Here is a 24,677-nt window from a genome sequence, read left to right on the forward strand (position 1 = left end):
TGTCACACCCTGGATGCCCAGGCTAATTATTTATTTTATTTTTTGAGTGAACGAGGGGAGTGACTCCACTTATTTATTTTAGATGATTATTTGATCATCTTTTGTAAGATGCGAGTTAATTTGGATGTTTGGAACATTGAAATTGGCATTGACCCTTTCATTAACCATTACTAGATTGTGTTTGGGGCGATACTTTGGGACACAATTCTTTATCAATGTCTTTTGCTTATATCACGGCTTTTCACATATGTCATTATAACATAGCTTTTGATCAGTTGTGAGCTAATCGTTTATCAACAGTGTTCTTTTTCTATTTGCTGATGTTCTGGTTCAGTGGCTATGTTAAGGTATTATTTTTGCATACTTATTTATTTCTCTCTTTTATTTTGGAAAGGTACAAGTCAATATTTCAAATTTATGGAGAGTTTGATATGGAGTTGATTAATAATGAGGTTACTATTGAAAAAAATGTTTGTCCTCTCAATTTCTATACCAGGTGCTAAATGTTAAATATCTCCCTCGATTACTGGGAGTGATCACTCCATTCTCCTCTGGTAATGACATTGTCTATTCCAAAAAAAACCAAAAGGGGCTTAGAGGTGGAGACAAAACCCTACTCTGTTTAGTTTTGCAGAAAATACATTAGCAAGATGGTGGCAGCATGGAAAAAATATGGCACAGTTTTCCTTAATCGAACAGAGAGATTTTGAGGTACATTCAATCAAGGAGAACCTTTCTGTTTTAGAGACACAAATACAGGAATTGCTTGAGAAACACTCAAGCAACACATCAAATAGAGAGTTGTGTGAATGAAAAACCTTGCTCGAAACTTCTCAGGTTGAGGACAGTACACAAGAACATGACACCATCAACATCTACAATGGGGATTCTCACTCAAGAGAGGAACGCATACCTTGGATTAAGATGGCTGAAGCATGGACCCTGGCTTTACCAGCAGAGAAAATCATATTTTAGGGTCAGAACATCAGCGTTGACACAGAAGTTTGATCTTTCTATCAGCAATACTTTGAGCCATTTAGTTCACTAAATGCAATGTCACTGCTAACCTCTTCACCTTGTAAGATGCTTAATATTGGTCACACCATTATCAGACATATCAAAATTAAGACTTTTAAGAGTTAAGAGTTATACTGACATTCATAAACAATGTTTCTCGAAAGCTTGGGTACTTGATATTGCTTCCCAAACTTCAGCTGTTCTAAAACATGCAAAAGAAATACTGCATGCTGCGTAAACAATATTTGATGCAGACAAACAAATATTTAAAAAAAAGACTTCAATGAATTGGTGGAAATTGTACCAAATGCATCTGCTGCAACAATGATTTTAATCTCCACACCACTGCCAACGTATAGAAGGGGCAATGAATTTTACTGCAGACTTTAACAACTAGTTAGAAATGTTCTGCAAAAAAAAAACTTTGAGTTTTTTTAATTAACAACTAGGATCTTTTCATGCTTTTATTGCTCTAATGCAATACATCCAAAAGTAGGGCTGGAGCATACTTCTTGTCTAGACATGCTGAAAATGCATTGTATAAGCATATAATAATACAATCAATTTATTGGAATTAAAACTGGGATGCAAGTTTTGTAGATGACATTGAGGTTGTTGTCTCTTATAGAAACTATAGCAGTACATGAAAGAACCACCGTATTTGTTATTGATAGCAAGAAATTACTTAAATGACACTACACCTTGTTTACAGAATGAAGGACAATTAAAACTGGCAATTTTTATGCCTGATATTTTATCTGAAAAGTTTTTTTTTATTTTATTTTCTTAACAGAAACATGGTTTGATCAGAATGGTTCTGTATTTCTTATTGGAGCATGTCCATCCCATTATACATTCTTGCAAAAGGTTCACAGTGGCAAGAAGGGTGGTGGGATAGCTGCTATATTTATCCGTCATCAGCTTGTAAAGTGGTTGTTCTTGATTAATTTTTTTCTTTAGAATTTATGCCAATAGAAATAATCGAAAATAAATGTCTAGTTGTTATAATTTATTGACTTCCTAAACATAAATCATGGTTTTATTTCTGAGCTCCTTGAACTTTGTGTGTTACTAGATTTGCTAAAATATTAATTGTGGGTGATTTTAAATTTCATGTTGATAACAAAGTTGATGGCAAAGCAGTGGAGTTTCTAGAGGTATTAGTTTTACGCAACAAGTTAATGGACCAACATATAATAAAGATAATATCCTTGATCTGATCATTTCACATGGTGGTAATGTTGCGAGCAACATAAGTGAAATAACTGACCTACGAATCACTTTTGCTTTTTTTTTTTTGTAAAATTATACTCTAGCCTGAAGAAAAAATAACTAGAAAGAGGTTCATTAACGCATTGGGGTTGGAAACTTTTATTATTGAGATTCAACAAGCGTCTTTATATTGGCGGGATGAGTTAAATGTACATGATAAAGTTGACAGCTGTAATGCACTATTAAAATCAATGGTAACACTTTATTTTGACGGTCCATTTGAGAATTAGTAGACTGTCTGTTAAATATCTGTTGATACTGATCATTCAACACACATTTAACTGACTATAAGAAACTTTGCAAGTACATGTCAACTTACAGTACACTAACCCTAACCTCAACCTAACAGTCTTTTAATTTAATAAGAATTAGTTGACATGTAGATGCAATGTAACTTAAATTCAACAAACGTACCACCAAATTAAAGTGTGACCAAATAAATTCTTGAAATTATGGCTGCTGAGATTTAAAAAAAAAGAAGAAAAAAAGTTTTTGCAGCTGAAGAGAAAACTACGAAAATTAGAATGTCTTTGGAGGAAAACTAAATTAACCATTCATCATGAGATTTTGCTGTTTAATATTTCCGTATATACAATAAAACATTTGTATGAAAAGACAACCTATTTATTCAAAAATTATAAATGAAAATAGTAGTAATCCGGCAAAACTCTTTTCTACCTTATCTTTTAAATAACAAACATGCTAACTATTTTGACCAGCCTTCTGTAACTATGTGTGAAGACTTTGCTACATTTTTAAATAACAAAATACCACTGATTAGAACTGACATTACACAGACTGTTAAATTTTTGTGGATGAATTGGGAAGTTATCCCCAACATAAAATAAAAAGGTTCTGAATCATTAGTAAAGAGAACCTCATTCAATTATATCTCAGTTAAATTCCTCATCTAGCTGGTTTCATATTGTCTTTGACATATTTAATAATTTATTAGAGAGGAGAATTGTTACTAATTAAAAAAAAAAAAAACCTGCGGTGAAGCCACTTTTAAGGAAACCAAACCTGGATTGTACAGTTTTAAACAATTACAGGCTAATTTCTAATGTCCCATTTTTAGGTAAAATTTTACAAAACGTATTGCAACAGCGTAACTTTTAGATAAGCATAGTATAAGGGAAGTCAAGTTTCAGGAAAGGTCATAACAACATACTAAAAGTCGTAAATGCTCTGAGATTAAATACAGATAAAGGTAATGTATCAGTTTTAATCCTTCTGGATGTAAGTGCAGCGTACGACACGGTTGAACATTGCATTCTGAACAGACTGGAAAATCATATAGGTCTCTCTGGGAAAGTTTTAAATTTGTTCAGTACGTATATCACAGAAAGGACATTTTAGTAAACATAGATGACTGTACATCACAGGATTATGATATACTATATGGTGTTCCTCAAGGCTCTATCCTTGGGCGAATTTTATTTTCATTATATGTGCTTCCTTTGGGTATAATTCAGAAATTCGGCTTGAATTATCATCTTAATGCTGATGATATACAATTATTCATTTCTGTTGAGGCACTGTTACAATAAAAACACTATTGCAAAAGAAAATTTGTCTAATTGCATGTCCAGTATTGTACAATTGATGACATTTAAAGTTTAATACATTTAAAGTCAAACCTGAGCAAGAGAGGGTTGAAACATAATTGTGTACTTTACTTTAGGTTTACAATCTAAAACAATAATTAAAGAATGTGTGTTATTTTCGACTGTGATCTTAATTTTAAATTTCATATTAACCAGTTACAAAAACATGTTTTTATCACTTAATAAATATTGCCAGAATTCATTCTTCCTTATCTTTTAATGATGCTAAGAAATTAAATAATTTATCCTCTCTCTAATTGATTACTGCAATGCTGTGCATACTGGTTTACCTAAGGGTTCTACAGTGAAGATTCTTATATTAGTTTATAAGGCACTACATAACTTGATACCCTCTTACGTTGCCCTCTAGTGATGGACTTTTAGAATTTCACACTGTAAATCTTACGTGATCTGGCTGCACCTCTTTGTCGCTATGCTCCAAAAATTTGGAATTGTATCTAATAAAGTGAAAGGATCCTCTCGTATTTATGTTTTTAAAAACCGTATTAAGACATTCCTTTTTAAAATTTCACATGAATATAATAGTTAAGTATGTGTATTTTATGTATATATGTATATTGTGTAAGCATGTGTAATGTATGTACATTTAAATTGAAGAGTATATGAAACGGAAAACTACACTCTCACTTAAGTTAATGTATCCTTGCTTAATATAAATATACATTTATTAACATATCTCACTAGCTGTAGCAGTGTACTTGACCATTTAAGCATTGTAGTCTAACAATAAAACAATAAAGTTTACACTAAAGTATTTATTATCACATCTGTTTTTGGCATCGATAACAATCAGAAATGTTTTTTGAGCAGCAAATCAGCATTATTTGATAATCACCATTATATTAGTTTAGCCTCAAGCACTAAATCAACATCTTAGAAAGATTTTTGAAAGATCAAGTAACACTGAAGATTTGAGCAATAATACTGAAAATTCAGCTTAACATTACAGCTATAAATTACATTTTAACATTCATATACAAATTACATCTATATTTACACTGTTGACCCATCCCTTGCACCTTAACTCATCCTTAAACGAGTGCATTTGAACCCTAAATGAATATTTTTTAAAATTTGTTCAGGCATGATTTGCAACTCATATTCAGTCATGTTTTGTATTTTTCTCACTTTTACTTTTGTTTTTAACCAACTAACAAGGAGGTCAATTATAATTTTTTTCTTTATAAATTGCACATTTGCATTCTCTGTCACTGTATGTAATGGTGGTTAGTATAATGTAACAGTAGAGAGAACAGGAATGTGAATATGTAGTTTCTTATGCCACAATATGTTGCAGTTTTGTCAATAAATAAAAATGTTGCGCTCTGATGATCCTGTACTGTACCACATTTTATATTTGACATAATGACTTGTCAAAGAAGATTTTTTTATTGATTCGTTACAATTCTTCTGCAGATGTCCATCAATACAAATGTAGTATAGTAAATGTAGTTCTGTTTAGTAACAAAGCACTAATGAGTGTAAAAAAATAAAATAAAATCACAGTTCAATTTGATTTAATGGCCAGAAGCTTATAGGGGTAAAAAACACAAGCCTGACATTTTTAGATTTGAGGACACCTTTCAAAAACCAAATAAACATAGCAAAATATAAGGTAATAAGTTAATAAATTAAGATACAATATCACGCATCCCTAATAATAACTAATAATACAGCCCTGCACTAACACAGCATGACTAGAATGTTAATGCCAACTTCCTACCTCATCAGGGAAGTCTTTAGGGTGTGGTGAGGTGAAGCGTATCCTCATATTTGGATTAATAAGGGACACTCTGTCCAGAAGGTCTGCAAAGCGAAGGCCTCCCTGTTTTGTGCGATACACACTCTGGAAGCCTCTGCTGAGTTGAGTGTTGCCCTCAAAACAGAAGAACTGCGATTTAGACAGGTCTCTATAGCTGTTCACATTCTGACCAAGAAGGGTGATCTCCTTTACTCCCTACAAACAAACACATTGTCTTATGAACAAATACCTGAAAAAGAGCCATGGGAATATACATTTATTATATTTTTATAACATAGTATTGTACACTCCACCATTCTACCTGGTCCGAAAGCATGCGAACCTCCTCCACAATGGAAGACATGGGTCTGCTCCTCTCTCTGCCACGAGTGAAAGGCACTATACAGTAACTACACATGTTATCACAGCCACGCATGATGGACCTACAATACACAAAATGTGACAATTTATTTGATTTATTGTTTTTAACAGACTTAAATGATGGTGATACAATGACTCCGTGTTGAGCAAAAAATTACTATACAGTATTGATCCCATCAATAAACCATTTACTTTTTTAAACAGTGTGAAAACCTAAAAACAATCAAAATCCTGCTATTATGTTCACAACTCACAAATATTCACCATTTTCAGCAGTTACACAAACTGTAACTATGTTAAATTGGAATACTTTTATTTGTATGTTATATATTATTAATACTGTAATTGATATTGCCTATAGCAATTGTGGTTATTTACATGTAGCTAACATGTTCTGCCCAGGTTTGATTCTAAGGCAGAACAATGGTAATAATTATTAATAGCAAAAACAAGAGCTGTGTAGTGAGTGAGCTACATGCACAAGTGTAAAAAAAAAAAAGCCTTATGCACAACGTAATCTGCTTCGCTGTACAATTAAATAGATAAAATCCAAATGTATTTAGCAACAGTTTCCACTGTGTGGTACAGTGCGGTATGGTTCAGTTCGGTACGCTTTTATGGCCATTTCCCGAGCTCAAAGACACTATGTCGTTGTTCTGATGAACAGCCACAAAGCCAAGAAGAACAAAATCTGCTGTGCCCTGTTGTTTTACGAGCCCGTCTAAAAGTGCGAGCACTTTCACTTTCAGAGCTCGGCGCGTGTCTATATTTGAAATTTGTGCTTCTGATATCTGATCCTTTCAGAAAGGGACAAACGCAAGACTGATGCATGAAAAAACAAAGAAGAAGCTGGGAAAAAAAAAGAGCAGCAAATGGTTCTTTCTGAAAACTAAAACATGAACAAACTGACATGTTTAATTATTATCATCACCTTTTAGACTATTATGAACAGGGAATGACAGAATACGCTTATTTCACGCGGCCGCCATTTTAAAGAACCAAAGCGAGGCTGTGGTGGGAAGAAACGCGGAAGTATAGGACCAGCACTGTAAACATTGCAGTGACATGCCGTGGACTACAAACCTCCAGCTGTTGCCAAGATTTCAAAATACAGATATGGTGTAAACATCACTTTAATATCAGTCAGTACGTTTAATTTAAACAATTAAAAGCAATTTAGCATCAAACAACATCACAAGCTCTGTAAGAGTAATATGCTCAAGTGTCCTCCTAGGCTTCAGTTCATGGCAGCAGGTAAACAGAGGGGACGCTTCCCTGCTTCAGCCTATGTAACTTGGTGAGCGATAAACACAGCAGTCCTCTGTAGCACACCCTCGTGTTGTCCCGGTACTGAAGTTTTAAAACAGTCTAATTCCCGCTAAGTTAAAATTGAAGCGTCGCTGAGCGCGGATGACTCGACTGATCTTCACGGCTGCTTCGCGATCCAGTCTCCATGTATCTTGTGTTTGCACTCAGTTTACCGCTCTTCACCCAGTGCAAACACAGATACACGGAGACTGGAGCGCAAGCGCGAAACAGCCATAAGGATCAGTAGAGTCATCAAGCAGATCGCTCGGCTGTGTTTGTGCTCAGTAAACAGCGGAGGGTGAACTGATGACCTTCTCGGCCAATCACAAGCATATCTGCTGAGCACGTGAACACAATGGCCAATCAGCGCTGTTTTAAGAAAGCCATCAACAGTGCTTTAAATGTTAGCGGGAAATTGACAAATTTTCTTTTAATTCAGTAACGTGACAAGTCTAATATAGTAAAAGAATCAGTTCATTAACTTGAGTTTGATAAATGGCATCTAAAACGTGTGTTTGGGAAAGAAAACGTTAGCTAACTAGTGCCGTTTCCCTTAACTTAGCTGAAAATGAGCTCTGATATCCCTTTATATTTTCACCATTCATTCAGAACGGACCTTCGGGTCACTCAGAAGGCGGTGAAATGATAAATTTGTGTCTCTTTCTATTCGCTGATAAGATATACAGCCAAGTACACAACGTTCTAATGTAACTCCCAACGATACTTTCGGGTTTCTTCCCACCGCACCCTCGATTTCGCTTTTAAAAATGGCAGCCGCGTGAAATCAGTCTATTACTCTCTAACAGAGGTTACATGTGCTGGTAAAGATTAAAGACACAGATGAGAGGTTTGCACTGACTGATTTTTCGTGTTGTTTTTGAACCCAAATAAGGACTTAATGTATGCTGTGTGTAGTTTTTCCTGTAATTGGTAACATATCGGAGACTATAAGGGTCTGTATGTGCTCATATATGTTGCATTTATTTATTTATTTCATATAATCGCATACATTGCAGTAGGCTATTTTGCACCATCATTGATCTGCAGTTTTTATGTTCATAGAAAGGTTAGTAATGAACATTTATACACAAGTATTTATATGTATACTTGCATCTGTTACTAGCATCTGTTTTGTGAGAAGTGCTTCTCATATGATGTGGACTGTCAGTACAGCTTTACTTTGACATTTTCTTGAGTGAGAATGACGTTTACTGAAACTTTTTGTCATACACCACACCCACCAAAAGGGTAACATCGGTTCCCTTTTAGCAGTGAAAAACGCAAGCCTGATAAAGGTGACACGTACCAACCCGTACCGTACCATACTCTACCAGTCAGTAAAAACGGGCCATAACTGTGAAATGCAAGTACAGCAGACTAAAATCAACTTTTAAACAGAAAAAAAAATGTTTAACAGCTTTCAGGATTTGAGATAATTCAGAATAAATAAAGGCAATTTTGCATAACGGTCAGTGCAAAACATCATACTGGAAAATACGTCCTATGAGACACAGTGACATTCAAAGATGGCATTCCAAGATGGAAAGAGAAAGAGACTCCAAAGAGATTTCATGACATTCCAAGATGCCTAGTTCTAAAATCTATAGTAAAACATGCAGTTTTCTTCTAAATGGTTACATTAATTGAGTTTATTTAATATTTTCATTAAAGTGGAATCAAATGTACAAAATAATGTAAACTTGACTGAGTGCTTCATTTCCCCTTTAATACAGTAAGAACTGGTTATTTGTTTTATTTATTGTGGAGGTTATTTAAGCCTTCCTAAAGTGATGAGTCATACATAATGACGTTATAAAAGTTCGCTCACGTACAAGCGCACACATACGTTAGCTTTGCACTGTTTTTGCAGGGCAAATGTGATAGGGTACACGTAATTATTCACTCCTGTATGGACATCGTTATAATAATAATAAGAATAATTTCTTACATTTATATAGCGCTTTTCTGGGCACTCAAAGCTTTACACATTGGGGAAATCTCCTCATCCACCACCAGTGTGCAGCATCCACCTGCATGATGCGACGGCAGCCATATTGCGCCAGACCACACACCCCACACCAGCTGATTGGTGGAGAGGAGGAGAGTGATGAAGCCAATTATGATATGGGTATGGTTAGGAGGCCATGATGGACAGAGGCCAGTGGGCAAATTTGGCCAGGATGCCGGGATTAAACCCCTACTCTTATTATCTTATCTGGGATTTTTAACAACCACAGAGAGTCAGGACCACGGTTTAATGTCTCATCCAAAAGATGGCACTCACTGAGCAGTATAGAGTCCCCGCCACTATACTGGGGCATTAGGACCCACATAGACCGCAGGTTGGGCACCCCCTGCTGGCCTAACTAACACCACTTCCGGCAGCAACCCAGCTTTCCCATGTGGTCTCCCATCCAGGTACTGACCGGGCACAGCCCTGCTTGGCTTCAGTGGGTGACCGACCATGTGAGAGTTGCAGAGAGCTAGCTGCTGGCAAATGTTATGTTAATGTGCAAAATAAATAGTCCACAAACCAGGATTGAAGCGTCTTCTTTCATAACTGTAGTGATACTTTGCAGCTGTGGTGATGAATTACATAGCAATTTCACTATCTTTATTAAAAACATGCACTGTTTTAAAAACATTTTAAACTTGTAAAACTAATTCTTGATCACATTTGATGACGATTGATGCTCACATCGAGATGAACAAATCTTTTAATCCTGGTAGCTTTTCGCACATCCTGTCTTATTGATATGATTATACGCATTATTACGACATGTTATTACGCGGCTGTCAATCAATTCAGTGGGCAGGATTTGGATCCTATTTAAACGTCAGGAAATTTAAAAAAAAAGAGACTTGTCTTTACATCACCCCAATATGACTGTGGACACACTACACCTACACACAGTTCTGTCCAAACAGCTTACAAAAGATTATTTTCATCATAGGTGCCCTTTAAACCGAATACCAGTATCTTGCGAAATAACTAGAAAAATAGGAAGATGATCACATGTTCATCACTTGTGGGATGCTACCCAGTCTCTTCATTCTTCAGATGTCGCCTTCATAGCAAGAAGTTCTCTGTTACACACATTGTAATTACTGTCTGCCTGATTGAGTTTGCGAAAAAAAGTTGCACTGGTGAAGTTTAGCAGGTGAGCATTAACTTTGGAATAATACTGCCCCTATTCCAGTTTGTTACTGATATAATGAGTGACACATTTCAATACACTGATTGTTCATGGACTGAATGGCAGCAGAGCTCAATAAAATGTTTCCAGGAGTCGGTCCAAGTAGACAGGTGTTCCTCATGTGTCCTGATTGGCCACAATAGAGAAACCGGTTTTGTCAAAACCACAGATCCCATTCCTTAGGTGACAGATGTGTGTCTGATTAGCATGGGTTCAGTTTCAGTTCTGGTGGATGATGCGTAGACTGGGCACATGGTTTTACACATGTACTCGGGTTTTATGGTTTTAAACTGAATACTAGTATCTTGCAAAATATCTTGAAAAATAAGAAGATGATCATGTGTAGAGCACATGAGATTTCCGTCGTTAAGTCACCCTGAACTGGTGCAATGAGCATACGTTCTGGTAGGATAGGCTTGTTGAATGTCACCTTCATAGTGAGAAGTCCTCTGTTACCCACACCGTAATTATTTTCTGCCGGATTGAGTTTGCGAGAAAAAAGGTGCACGGGTGAAACTTAACAGAATTAGCATTGTGTTTGGAATAATACTGCCTCTATTCCAGTTGGTTAGTGATGTAATGAGTGATACAAATTTTGATACACTGATTGTTCATGGATTGAATGGCAGTAGAACTCAATTAAAAGCTTCCAGAAGTTGGTACACGTAAACAGGTGTTCTTCATGTTTCCTAATTGGCCACAATAGAGAAACAGGTTTTGTCAAAACCACAAATCCCATTCCTCAAGTGACAGAGGTGTGTGTCTGATTTGCATTGGTTTAGATTCAGTTCTGGTGGATGATGTGTAGACTGAGTACATGGTATTTGTGAGGGCATCAGGAGTGGAGCAGATTATCAGTGCAGAGTGACATTTCGATCTACTGATCCAGTTTTTTACCTTACTTTCAGCAGGCCTGTCTGCAGTTCTGAGCTGAAGCCACAGCAAAGGAGGGTTCAAAGGGGATCTTCTGATGGGGTAATTTTAGAAAGCTTTGCAGCTTATATTTACCACTTTGTTAAGGTCCTCAATCCTATGGCTATGTAACTCAGATTACCAAATATTCTCCAATGAGTTCACCCAGTTTTTCACATATTATCCATTACACCTGTCATTCATTCTTCAACTTACTCCCTCTCTGCTCCCTCTTCCTCCTGTTCTTGTTAAGAATGGTTCTATGTACAGGGTCAAGAGGACATTAGGCACCATGGTCAAGGTCATCAGTTTCTGGTAGACTGGGAGGGATACAGACCAGAGAAGAGAAACTGGACTGGCCCGGGACACATTGGACCACTCACATATATCGATTGTCTTTTTCCACTCCTGCAAATAATTCTCCTCATGAGCACCAGGTTACAGTCATCATGTAGGGGGTACTGTTTGGTTTGTGTTTTTCTCTGGCTACTCTTTTTTTTTTTCCTGTTGGCTCGTGCACCCATGCACATGTTAGTGATTACAACTGCAATAGTTGTTTTTCACCTGTTTCTCTTTGCTCTAATTAATCCATCATTTATTATTCCCCCTTGAATCCCCTCTTTGCTTAATTATTTATCTAGAGTTTTTTCACAAATTTGACCCTGGGTCATACTTAACCTCGGATAAATGGAAACCTGAGTCATCTATAATCACATTTCACACTCCTCATAATATACCAAAGGTTAACAAATAATCCTGGGTATTCTTTAACAGATGTTTCACACTACATTTCTAAAAGCTGGGTTAACATTCTTATTTGCATATTTGCAGTTTTGCAGTTTGACTGCTTGGACAAACAGCAGGCAACCTTTTTACAACATTTTTTTTAGTGGGATAGCATTCCATTAAACCATTCCATAGGCTCCATTAAACAGCTACTGTGCTGAATAGTTTGAATTACAAGGACTATTCTCCAACATTTTTGTTGCCATTGATATTTGCAATGTTAACTAATGCTTTCAGTTCAAATGCTTTTAAATGTGTAAAGAGCCCATATTATACATGAAATAGGGTCATATGTAGGTTGTAAGGGTCTCCAACAACAGTCTAATATTCATGCAAGGTCAAAAAACACTTTCATGGTCTTATAATCTGCATTTATTTTTACCTAATTATCACAGCGACTCCCATATGAATCGTTCAGCGGTTCATTTGTTCCCAAACCCCTCCTCAGCGCGAAGCTGCGCTGATTGGACCGATGACAGCCTGCTGCGATTGGTCGACACGGACAAGACTTCAGCGCGAGGCAGAGTGAAATGCCCAGCTGCTAATCAACAGTATAAAAGTAGTCACAGTGCATACACGCTTCATAGTGGATTTTGGCTGCCAGTGGGTGAATGTAAATACAGACGATGGACTAGAAAATACTGACGACTAACTATTTTATTGAGCAAAAAGTCCAAGAACTGGCGAGGAGATCTCCTAGCTTACTTGCTCTTTTCACACGCACTCACGCACACACACACACACACTGGGCCGGCGCGTCCATAGAGGAGACCTAGAGCGGCAGAATAGAGAGGGGGCGGCGCTCAGTTATATCCACGAATCGCTCCGTTATATCCGCGGCGCTCAGTTATATCACCCCCCCCCCTCCCCCCCCACCCAAAAAAAATTCAACCGCGACACCCCCCGGTCCGCATTTTACTAACGGGTCCCTATTGAGGGCGGCGTGATGAGGAGACACACACACACACACACACACACACACACACACACACACATTACCTTCAGAGGAGACACACACACACACACAACACACATTAAAATCCTCCCCGAGGACACGACACACACGCCTAGAGTGCCAGTTCAGCTTGCTGGGTGCAATTTAGACACCTCACCTCGAAAACTGAGCTGAACTATTTTGAAACTTGACCGTTGCATGCGTGTAGCAACAGCTGACGATCCGTAAACAAAGCGGCACGTGTCACATTTTCAACGTGGCTTTACACGCGATATGAGAATATAAAGAGTTAACCTGATACAGTACACGCGGTTACAAGTAACAAAACACAACTAAATACATAATTTGCAAGATAGAGTAAACGAGGCAATTTTAATCGCACGTACTTACACTGGTGAAATGGGGGAAGAAACTGATTCATGATGCACTGATCCATGTTCTGACAGTCTTTACTGATCCTTCCTTCAAACCGATGAAGTCTTCTTTTTTAAAGAGCTCATATTATAGATGAAATAGGGTCATATTTAGGTTGTAAGGGTCTCCAACAACAGTGTAATATGCATGCAAGGTCAAACAACACTTTGATGGTCTTATAATCTGCATTTATTTTTACCTAATTATCCCAGCGACTCCCATATGAATCGTTCAGCGATTCATTTGTTCCCAAACCCATCCTCAGCGCGAAGCTAATCTGCGCTGATTGGACCAATGGCAGCCTGCTGCGATTGGTCGACAGTGACAGGCTTCAGCGCGAGACAGAGTGAAATGCCCAGCTGCTAATCTACAATATAAAAGTAGTCACAGTGCATACACGCTTCATAGTGGATTTTGGCTGCCAGTGGGTGAATGTAAACACAGACGATGGACTAGAAAATACTGACGACGAACTATTTTATTGAGCAAAAAGTCCAAGAACTGGCGAGGAGATCTCCTAGCCTCCTAGTCACAGTCTTCTTACTCTTTTCACACACACACACACACACACAAAGGGCCTGCGCGTCCATAAATGAGCGGCTGAATAGAGAGGGCGCGGCGCTCAGTTATATCCGCGAATACCCGTGCGTTACACACACACACACACACACACACAGGGCCGGCGCGTCCATAAAGGAGCGGCTGAATTAAGGCGGCGCGGCGCTCAGTTATATCCGCGAATATCCGTGCGTTGCACACACGAGGAGACACACACACACACAGGGCCGGCGCGTCCATAAATGAGCGGCTGAATTGAGGCGGCGCGGCGCTCGGTTATATCCGCGAATACCCGTGCGTTACACACACACACACAGGGCCGGCGCGTCCATAAAGGAGCGGCTGAATTGAGGCGGCGCGGCGCTCAGTTATATCCGCGAATACCCGTGCGTTGCACACACGAGGAGACACACACACACACAGGGCCGGCGCGTCCATAAATGAGCGGCTGAATTGAGGCGGCGCGGCGCTCGGTTATATCCGCGAATACCCGTGCGTTACACACACACACACACAGGGCCGGCGCGTCCATAAAGGAGCGGCTGAATTGAGGCGGCGCGGCGCTCAGTTATATCCGCGAATACCCGTGCGTTGCACACACGAGGAGACACACACACACACAGGGCCGGCGCGTCCATAAATGAGCGGCTGAATTGAGGCGGCGCGGCGCTCGGTTATATCCGCGAATACCCGTGCGTTACACACACACACACAGGGCCGGCGCGTCCATAAAGGAGCGGCTGAATTGAGGCGGCGTGGCGCTCAGTTATATCCGCGACTACCCGTGCCTTACACACACGAGGAGACACACACACAGGGCCAGCGCGTCCATAAATGAGCGGCTGAATTGAGGCGGCGCGGCGCTCAGTTATATCCGCGAATACCTGTGCGTTACACACACGGGGAGACACACACACACCCACACACACATTACTTGACCGTTGCATGTGTGTAAACAGCTGACGATCCGTAATCAAAGCGGCACGCGTCGCGTTTTCAACGTGGCTTTACACGCGATATGAGAATATAAAGAGTTAACCTGATACAGTACACGCGGTTACAAGTAACAAAACACAACTAAATACATCATTTGCAAGATAGAGTAAACGAGGCAATAATTTTAATCGCACGTACTTACACTGGTGAAATGGGGGTAGAAACTGATCCATGATGCTCTGATCCATGTTCAGACAGTCTTCACTGATCCTTCCTTTAACAAACTGATGAAGTCCTCTTTGAAAGCATATAGTTTTCAGAAGCATTTAGAACTGCTCAAGGCTGGGCTATAATGCTGAGGTTTCCTCTTTAATTAGACTCAATAATATCCATCTGCACAGCGTGACTTCATTCGACCGGTGTCTGTCTGTGTGTGTGTGAGACTTTTTTTTCTGTTAGTGGGCGGGGCCGCAGGTTTCAAATCTCCCGGGTTTGCGCGCCCAACTACTTGTGTTTCGTAGCTGCGTCATCGCGAAACACCTAATGACTCGTTATCAAGACGACTCGTTTGAAGCACTATGAGTCGACTCTTTTATAGATGAATCAATAGTTTTAAACACTGTACACTTACAGATTTAAGCCTTAGCTGGATATTTCACTTCACTTAGAGCTGTGTTACACACTACATGGAAGGGCATTTTCAAAAACCCATAATATGGGCTCTTTAAGCATGTAGTTTCTAGAAGCCCTCTGGGCTATAATGCTGAGCTTTCATCTTTGGGTAGGCTGTCGATAGTATCCATCTGCACAGCGTGACTTTATTGACTGGTGTCTGTGTGTGTCTCTGTGTGTGTGTGTGTGTGTGTGTGTGTGTGTGTGTGTGTGTGTGTTTGTGTGTGTGGGGCTTTTTTTCTGTTAGTGGGCGGGGCCGCAGATTTCAAATCTCCCGGGTTTGCGCGTGCAACTACTTGTGTTTCGTAGCTGCGTCATCACGAAACACCTAATGACTTGTTATCAAGACGACTCGTTTGAAGCACTATGAGTCGACTCTTTTATAGATGAATCAATAGTTTTAAACACTGTACACTTACAGATTTAAGCCTTAGCTGGATATTTCACTTCACTTAGAGCTGTGTACACACTACATGGAAGGGCATTTTCACAAACCCATAATATGGGCTCTTTAAAAGATTAAGCTTAGAAAAAAGCTTTGATTTTTCTTTAGTTTCTTTTGAATTAACTGCCATTTACTAATACACCAAATTTACTGACATAAAATAAAATATAGCATAAAATATAGCATTACTCACACAAAGGCACTGTGCCCATCCGGAGACTGATGGACAGGAATGACATCAGCATATGTCTCTTCTAGTGACAATAAGACATTGCTAGCCCTTTGGCCTCCATGAGCAAGAGACAATAACCGAGGAAGGTCTCTGTATGCATCTGGCCCTGCTAGTACATCCACCAACTTCTCCTGGTCAAGTAACTCTGACTTCAGTCTTTCCGCCATGCATCCTACAAAAAAATCATAACATATATGCAGTAAGGTTTGTCAAGAATGATGTCCAGATTATGCAACCATAACTGTGACAATTCAGTTCTCCCTCAATCTATCCCTACTGGTTAGATTTGAATACAGAGCACATTCACTTAAGGCAAATCACATATGAAAGTGGCGAGTGCAACTCTTACAGTTTTAGACACTCTGCAATTAGGACTGTGAAGGGTTGTCTGGAGAGAAATCCTGTTAGACATTGCTTCAGACCTTAATTCAAGACTCGACAGAAGCAGCAACTTACCATGCATGCAGAGAGATTCAATGGTGTATGGTGCATACAGATAGGTGGTCTGGGTTTCCCCATCCCTGGTCGCTTCCATGGCATCCCACTCCTTCAGTGCTTCACAGCACCCGCAAAGCAGTCTATCAGAGCAGTTTCCTCTAAAAGAACAAACCAGTCGACGAATATATCTTTTAAAGAGACGATCATGCATTTCTCGATGTGGTGGTTTATTGCCACTGGGGGGGGGGGGGGATTGGGTGTATGAACCAGGCTAATATGAGGGATTTTGACAACGTTCAGTTACTTGGTGCCCCATATCCCAGGCTCGTCTATTTGGAGACACTGACAGGGAATTCACCAAGGAGTTCTCACCAGTGAAGAAGTAGTCCAGTGCCATAGAGGAGGCCAACTACCTGTGGCCAAAGACTGCTAAGCTGAAAGCAGTCATGGCAACAGTTTCTCACCGTTCCTCCACCGATTCCCTCTCCATCGGGACAATGACATCATCAAGCCTGTCACATGAAGGTAATATCCCAACCTCAGAGAGCCAATAAGTACATTAAATGGAAAGTGAAGCAAAGCAAGCCTAGCTCATCATGGTGGGTAATTCAGAGGATCAGACTACGCTACACAATTCAGTTATCCCGATGGCCTCCTAAATTCAGAGGTGTGCAATTTAATGTGGTGAAGCAGTAAAAAGTACAAAATCCTTTCCTTCAGGCTCTCCCTGTCTCCACGAGTCTGTATGAAGGTTGAAGCAGTTGAAAATGCACAGGGACATGGTGCTCATGCACCTGAGCCAGTTGGGGCTTCAAGTCAGCTGAGAGAAGAGCAAGCTCTCCCTTGTGCAGAGCATCTCTTTCCTCTGTATGGAGCTGGACTGGTGCTGCATGTGTACATGGACCACATTCAGAGCATAAAATCCTCTGAGCAACTCTTTGTCTGCTTTGCCAGAAGGGAAGTGACATATTAAAACATAGGTTGTCCACTCAGAGTGAGCCATGTCCCGCGGGAGTGAGAGCACATTATATTAGAAGCTTATATTGCTTGGCTACGGTGAGTCTGCTCTACATAGGTGGACCCATACACATTATATAACAGATAGCAAGACGCCTCATGGTCCGATTTGGTCCATTGCTTTTGGTGCAGTGCTGTTGCTAAGCTGTTACACACCATGATCACAATTTAGATAATTTGTAATTAAAGTTGTAAATGAGAAAATCCCTACCACTGTTTCCTTAACTGTTTTTATTTATTTATTTATTTATTTATTTATTTATTTATTTATTTATTTATTTATTTATTTATTTGAAAAGCTTCAATTAGTGAGAATATTTTGTCACTACTGCCGTTTAATATCTTAGCCGAAATGAACAGGTTAATTATAAGTGTAATAAGAGTGAAAAGAAACAGTTATGTTAATATATATATGAATATTTTGATTACAGCCAATTTATTTTATAATAAAATGTAAGTTAAAATATATAAAAAGCAAGGTAAGCTGACATTATACTTTTTAGATTCACAAAAAGCTTTCAGGGTTTGCTCATATCTACTGATTGTACTTATGTGCACTTTGAGTTTTTTTTTTTGTCTATGATGATTGGCCAAGTAGAATGATCAGTCACTTGATTCCCATCCAATCAAATTGTGCATAAAAATATTAACATCATACAATGCAGCAAACATGTACAGTATGGAAGCATTAAAAGTGTCCAAGAAGAAGCTAAATCTGTACGTGCAACAATTGCATGTCATTGATGAAACGATGAGGATGCCGTTACTGTATGAGGACTGAACTTGTCAAACAATAACAAACTGCAGAATTTTACATTTTCAAACACATGCACATGTTACATATACTAAAATTTATGCACAAGCTTGGTTTGCAGCGCCAAGTCCTTGACACTCGTAGCTTGTTAGTCAGGATTTAAACTGAATAATCTAAGCATCAACATATCATCAGAGCTAGAATTTTGACCCTTATGTTATATAGATATCCCTTTGTAAACCTCAAACTGCTTTCGGTCATCTTTTAATTGTTGAATATATTAATTAAACATGTTCTCACATTAAATTACTCACATTTTAAATTCATAATCCACAGCAAATAATTCAACTTGTACCGCTCTAAAGGAATCACCCTTTTAAAAAAATTACACTGGTGTAATCTACCTTTTTAATTTCGAGTATATGAGATTAAATAATTTTCACAGCTTTATACTCACTACTCTTTAGCACTTTTAGAAGGGCTGTTTTTTACAGTACTTTGAGTAGTATTTAGAACAGACACTTTTGCTCTACTTTCACTACATTTTTACTTGAGTATGATTTGTCAGCACTTTGAACCCTGACTAACAATCTACGAGTTTTCAGCGGTTGGCACTGCAAACCAAGCTCGTGCAGCACTGATGGAATACATAAAATTTGCGCATGTTCTTGAAAATGTAACATTGAGAAGTGTATTTAGTTGTTATTTAAGCCCATTCCTAGATTTCAGTCACATTCCTTGACTTTAGCAGACATCCTTTATTTTCTCATGAGTGACATGCAGTCATCTCAGTCTAAGCAGTTTCTCAATCATTGCTTGTAGCGATTTTGCATCTTCTTAAAATGCTTCCACATTGTACATGCTTTCTGCAAATACCTGTATAAAGCAGCCATGTCTTGAGGTTTGTCTGATGCTATTTTTCTATGCTCAATTTGATTGGATGGGAATCAGGAGAATGACTATTCAAGAAAAAAAATAAACAAAGTAGTGACTGCAGGTTGAAGAAAAAAGTGCAGTAAATGTACAGAACAAAAAATGTACTCAAGTACACATTCCATTACAAATTTCCTTCACAATGGCAAATAACTAAATAGTCAACTTTTCTGTCTTTATCAACTTACAACTTTAAGTTCAGGAGAAATTTAAGGCAGATTGAGTTACAAGTACTCTTGTTGTCAAGTAAACAAGTTACCTACCCAAAGTGATAGTAAGTAATATAAAAAAGTTGCTTAATAATTGTAAGGCAATCAGTGTCTATGCATTTGTCTAGTAAGGTGAACAAGACGACTACAATTTGTAAGTTGACTGAACTATATTCAACTCGTTAGATTGAGTTACCAGTGCTCATGTTATCTAGTAACAAATACAAGTAAAGAAGTTAACTACACAACAAAACAGTAAGTTATGTGTATCTACTCAAAGCTGGTGAACTAATTTGTAGGGCTGCACAATTAATCGAAAAAAAGATTGCGATCTCGATTCGACACTATTCGACACACGATCTTAATTCAGCTTTTCTACGATTCAGCCAATTGTATTTTCAAGGTCAGGAGAGAAGCGTAAAGGCGGTTGCGCAAGTCTTCACAGCAACATGGACACCTCCAAATGGTGTTAAAAGTGTCACATACTGTATTTATTAAGTATAATTCACCAAAAAATATCATTTCTGTCTTCCTGTAATGATGTATTCGTGGCCGCCAGCTGTTTGTTTACTACCGTGCACGTGCCTGCATAGGCTGTGAATAACATGTATAAAGTTGTGACTAACGTTCAGTTTGTTGCACAGAGCGATCATTTGAGAGCTCGCAGGAAGTATGATTTGCATGTGTGTTTTTTTTTTCTCACAGTGACTGTAGCCATGAGCTGCGCTCGGAAGTGAAAGTGAAACTGGCATACCATTTAAATGATCATATCGCATTTTAGAGTTATGACACTTTTTTCTTTCATAGCGAATACAAAGTGTTGTGCATAAAAATAAATATTTAACAGTGTCAATATAACTACTCTAGCCTATATAATGTTGAATATAATGCAAGAGGAAATCTGATAATGACAGATGTCTCATTTTACCAGTGAAAAAAATGGTCTAATAATGTTGTCAATGACAAATGACAAGTATATGTCTCAAACACAATAATTCAACTTTACAATTATGAATAGTTGTATTCTGATGTCATCACTTTACTGTGAATTAACAAACAGGACATATGTAAAGTCCGTTCAAGTCAACCAATCCAAGTCTATACAAAAGGCAGCATTTTAACAGCAGCAGACCTACACATAGGCCTAATATTTTTACTGTTGTTTTAGCATACGTTTGAGAAATAACAATAATATTAGCCTACTCACATTAACCTTTATTTTACATCTACAGAATCGTTAGAAAATAGTGATGTTGATTTTAAGCAAAAAAAATCATTTTAGCCAGAATCGTGCAACCCTACTAATTCGCCTTCTAAATTCCATTTTTCACATGTTTTCCATGTAAACACAACTTATCACTTTTTATCATGAATAATAAAAGGGGCAGTGCTTGGGCAATGACACAGTAATGCAAGTACACAGATATGGACATAAATTGAGAAAACTATCACTTAGAAAAACTAAACCAATCAAATGTTACAAAATGTAAGGTATACGAATGAAAATTGGAATTGTGATTAGATTGCCAGAATGCAAATACAGCATTAGTTTTTCTGCATTACTAAAAGAATTTGGGCTTTGTGTTAATGAAACTGCATTACAATGGGGAATTAAAATGCTACGTTTGTCTTTATGAGTGTGTTGTCTGTTTATATTGTTTTTTTGCCTGCTCTCTTTACACCAGGCATGTCCAAACTCAGTCCTGGAGGGCCCGTGTCCTGCAAAGTTTAGTTCCAACCCCAATCAGACACACCTGGGCTAGCTAATCAAGCATGCACTAGGCTTTCTAGAAACATCCTTGCAGGTGTGTTGAGGCAGGTTGGAGCTAAAATCTGCAGGACACCGGCCCTCCAGGACAGAGTTTGGACACCCCTGCTTTACACCCTCAACACACCTACTTCAATAGTTTTAAGTTTGTAGTTCAAGCAGACATGTACAAATAGGGCAGACAAGGTAGGTGACTGGGGGGGCAAGTTTTTAAAAAGCCAGAGATTTCTAACAGAGATATCAACAAAGATTTTAGAATTGTCCATGTTAAAAGGCAGCTAGCTAAATAGGATTTTGTAAGTAATAGCTAGACAGAAGTTTCATAAATGGAACTTTAAAACCATTACGACCATGTCATCTAACATGTCAGACCAGCAGAGACAAAAACACTGAGTAGGGCTGCATGTTTTTTTTTTTTTAATGAATAAATGATTGATTTTATTACACCATTTTAAATCCCCAGGTACTTATTTCTAAATGACCTATTTTTAAACAGTAGCAGATTGATTGTTGTTATAAATATGGCATGTTTTTGTTTAGTTTGTTGCTTTATAATTTTTCCCAAAAATATCAAGGTAAACATCTGCACTGCTCTTTCCAGTTGAAGCACATACCCTGTTTTCTTGTTTAAACACTTTTTTTATCTCACGCAGATAAAAAATAAGTTGAATAATAGGTAGAAAACCATTGTAATAATTACCTAGGACACCTATTGTTAACGAACGCTTGTGTTTTTGAATCCTTTTCTTGGAGGCAGTGAGATGTTTAAGTCTGTTCCAAATCGTTTGCTCTGCCTTTTCTCTGTAAAAACAAAAAAAAAACATAAATCTGAATGAAAAATGCATGAAGTATACTTAATGTTAAGATTTTATTATTGTTTATAATTTCTTACCTTATGGAGCAAGTGACAAGCAATACCACATCTGCCTACAGAAAAACATCAGATAAACAACGTTACAGGATTCCCACTACAAGCAAAATTTAAAAATCCCTAACTTCCCTAACTAAAAACCTGAAATTGCATGACCTATAATGAAAAACAGGCAGGTGTTGTGTTGAGCAAAATTGTGACTCTGCAATCGCTGAATTTAACACAAAACCAAGCAAATGGCTCAAAATGCCACATATTTCCTCTGAATTTTGGCCAGCCTGGACACTGTTCAAAACCCGCTTGACCATCTATAAAGTTTTATAATAAACAACAATATATTCACATGTAGAAAGAGCTCATTCAGTATGAAATACCTTGAGTTGTCATAGACAAAGCACAGCAACTAGATGCGTCATTAGACAATTGCACATTCAGCCAAAGCCTATTTGAACATGCTATATAGTATAGATTGCAAATTTGGCCAGAATGCCAGCTACAAACCCCTATACTTTTAAAATGACATCCTGGGATTTTTAAATAACCAGAGCATGAGGACCTCGGTTTAATGTCTCATCCAAAGGATGATGCTCACTGAATAGCATAGCGTCCCATTAGTGTTGTCAAAATACTGTAATCTCTAAATTTGATGCGATACCATGAACAATTTTGAGATTCGATACCATTTTCAATACTGTGAAGATAATGCGCAACCCGTTCAGTTTTGGGCCCTTTGCTGTTTACAATAGACATGCTACCCCTCGGAGACATTATTACAAAGCATGGGATCAGATTTTACAGATGATACTCATGCAGATGATACTCAATTACACATTTCAACAAAACCTGATGAGATTCTGCACTATCTAAAGCTAACTTGGTGTATTAAAGATGTTAAAGACTGGATGACCAACAATCTCATTCTTTTAAATTCAGACAAAACAGAAGTATTACTTATTGGACCAAAATCCTGAATATAGCAGATCTCACATCTCGACCTGCAATTAGAAGGATTACAATGTTAATATTAGCTCTACTGTACAAGACCTGGGTGTTATATTAGACAGCAAATTAACTTTTGAAAATCATATCTCCCATGTCACAAAAACCACTTTCTTTTATCTAAGAAATATTACTAAGATACAAAGCATCCTATCTATCTCAGATGCAGAAAAGCTAGTTCATTATTTTATGACTCCTAAGCCAGATTACTGTAATGCTTTGTTTGCTGGCTGCCCAGCATCCTCTATGAATAAACTTCACTTATATATTTATATATTTTTTTATGATTATTATTTTTTGGGTGGGGGGGGGGGGTACGTGCCCCAGTAGAGCTTTATGTCTAGCAACACCCCTGGCACAAACTTAAAATGAAAATAGCCTGAATATTTTTTACCACAGCTATAAAACTTAAAGATTAGGTAAAATAACATTTCTTTCAAAATGATCAGTCGGTGGAGGTAAATAAAAAAGCCGACTTGATTTAACTATGCTACTTAAACTTAAAACAAAAACAGCCTAAATAGTTTATCATGCTTGGCTAATAAAACTTAATATAAGGACTACATATTTTTATTAAAAAAGATCAGTCGGTCTTCAATAAAAGCGCTCATCAGGCACAGAAGTTGCAGAAACAGCCAGGTACCATTGAGCAAGGGTGCTTAGCCTTGCAAATTGAGACTCAATTACTTTGCACCACAATAAAGGATCCGGGTTTAGAGAGATGCATGGCTCCCTGAAGTAGCTTTCGATTTTGGTGTCATTCGGTGAAACATCACTCATCCCATATTCCTCGCCGAAAAGAGTGTCGAGACACGGCGTGCACATGACAGCTGAAAGTATCACACACCAGCCGCGCACATTCGCATGGTTTTTAAAATGAAACTATTCAGATGGTGCTCTGTGGCGCGGCAGAAATATGAACAGTGTCCTGAGTCGTGGCTGTGTACCTTGATAGAAACATACGTTTAGAATTCTGAAATGAATGACGCTGCGTGGACCATGTTGTGACGCTGCGCTTCTGGTGTGTGACCCCCTATACTCTATATCTGCGATCAGGTCTCGCCTATAGACCGCAACTCCCTGCAGCCATAACCAATCAAATATCAAACTACCGCCCAAATACCAGCATAACCAATCAGAAAGAATAAAAGGAATTTAATTTAAGAACCAATCGATCATCGTTTTCATGCTCGATCGTCGCTGAAGCGTTCGATTAATCGAATAATTGTGAACA

At 38.2% G+C, this 24,677-nt stretch overlaps 1 protein-coding gene across 3 annotated transcripts in view; it reads right to left on the reverse strand.

The window, feature by feature from the left end:
- The window catches only part of cdk5rap1 (CDK5 regulatory subunit associated protein 1), a 110,194-nt gene that overhangs the window by 75,551 nt on the left and 9,966 nt on the right, over positions 1-24,677 (reverse strand). For all 3 annotated transcript variants that reach the window (XM_056468752.1, XM_056468750.1, XM_056468751.1), the window contains exons 4-8: positions 22,466-22,500; positions 22,274-22,374; positions 16,416-16,626; positions 5,981-6,101; positions 5,641-5,874 (exon numbers count right to left, since the gene is read on the reverse strand). In XM_056468752.1, coding sequence (XP_056324727.1) covers positions 5,641-5,874; positions 5,981-6,101; positions 16,416-16,626; positions 22,274-22,374; positions 22,466-22,500 — 702 coding nt within the window. The remainder of the gene's footprint in view (positions 1-5,640; positions 5,875-5,980; positions 6,102-16,415; positions 16,627-22,273; positions 22,375-22,465; positions 22,501-24,677) is intronic.

Source organism: Danio aesculapii, chromosome 11 (genome assembly GCF_903798145.1).
Source record: "Danio aesculapii chromosome 11, fDanAes4.1, whole genome shotgun sequence".
NCBI classification, from domain to species: Eukaryota; Metazoa; Chordata; class Actinopteri; order Cypriniformes; family Danionidae; genus Danio; species Danio aesculapii.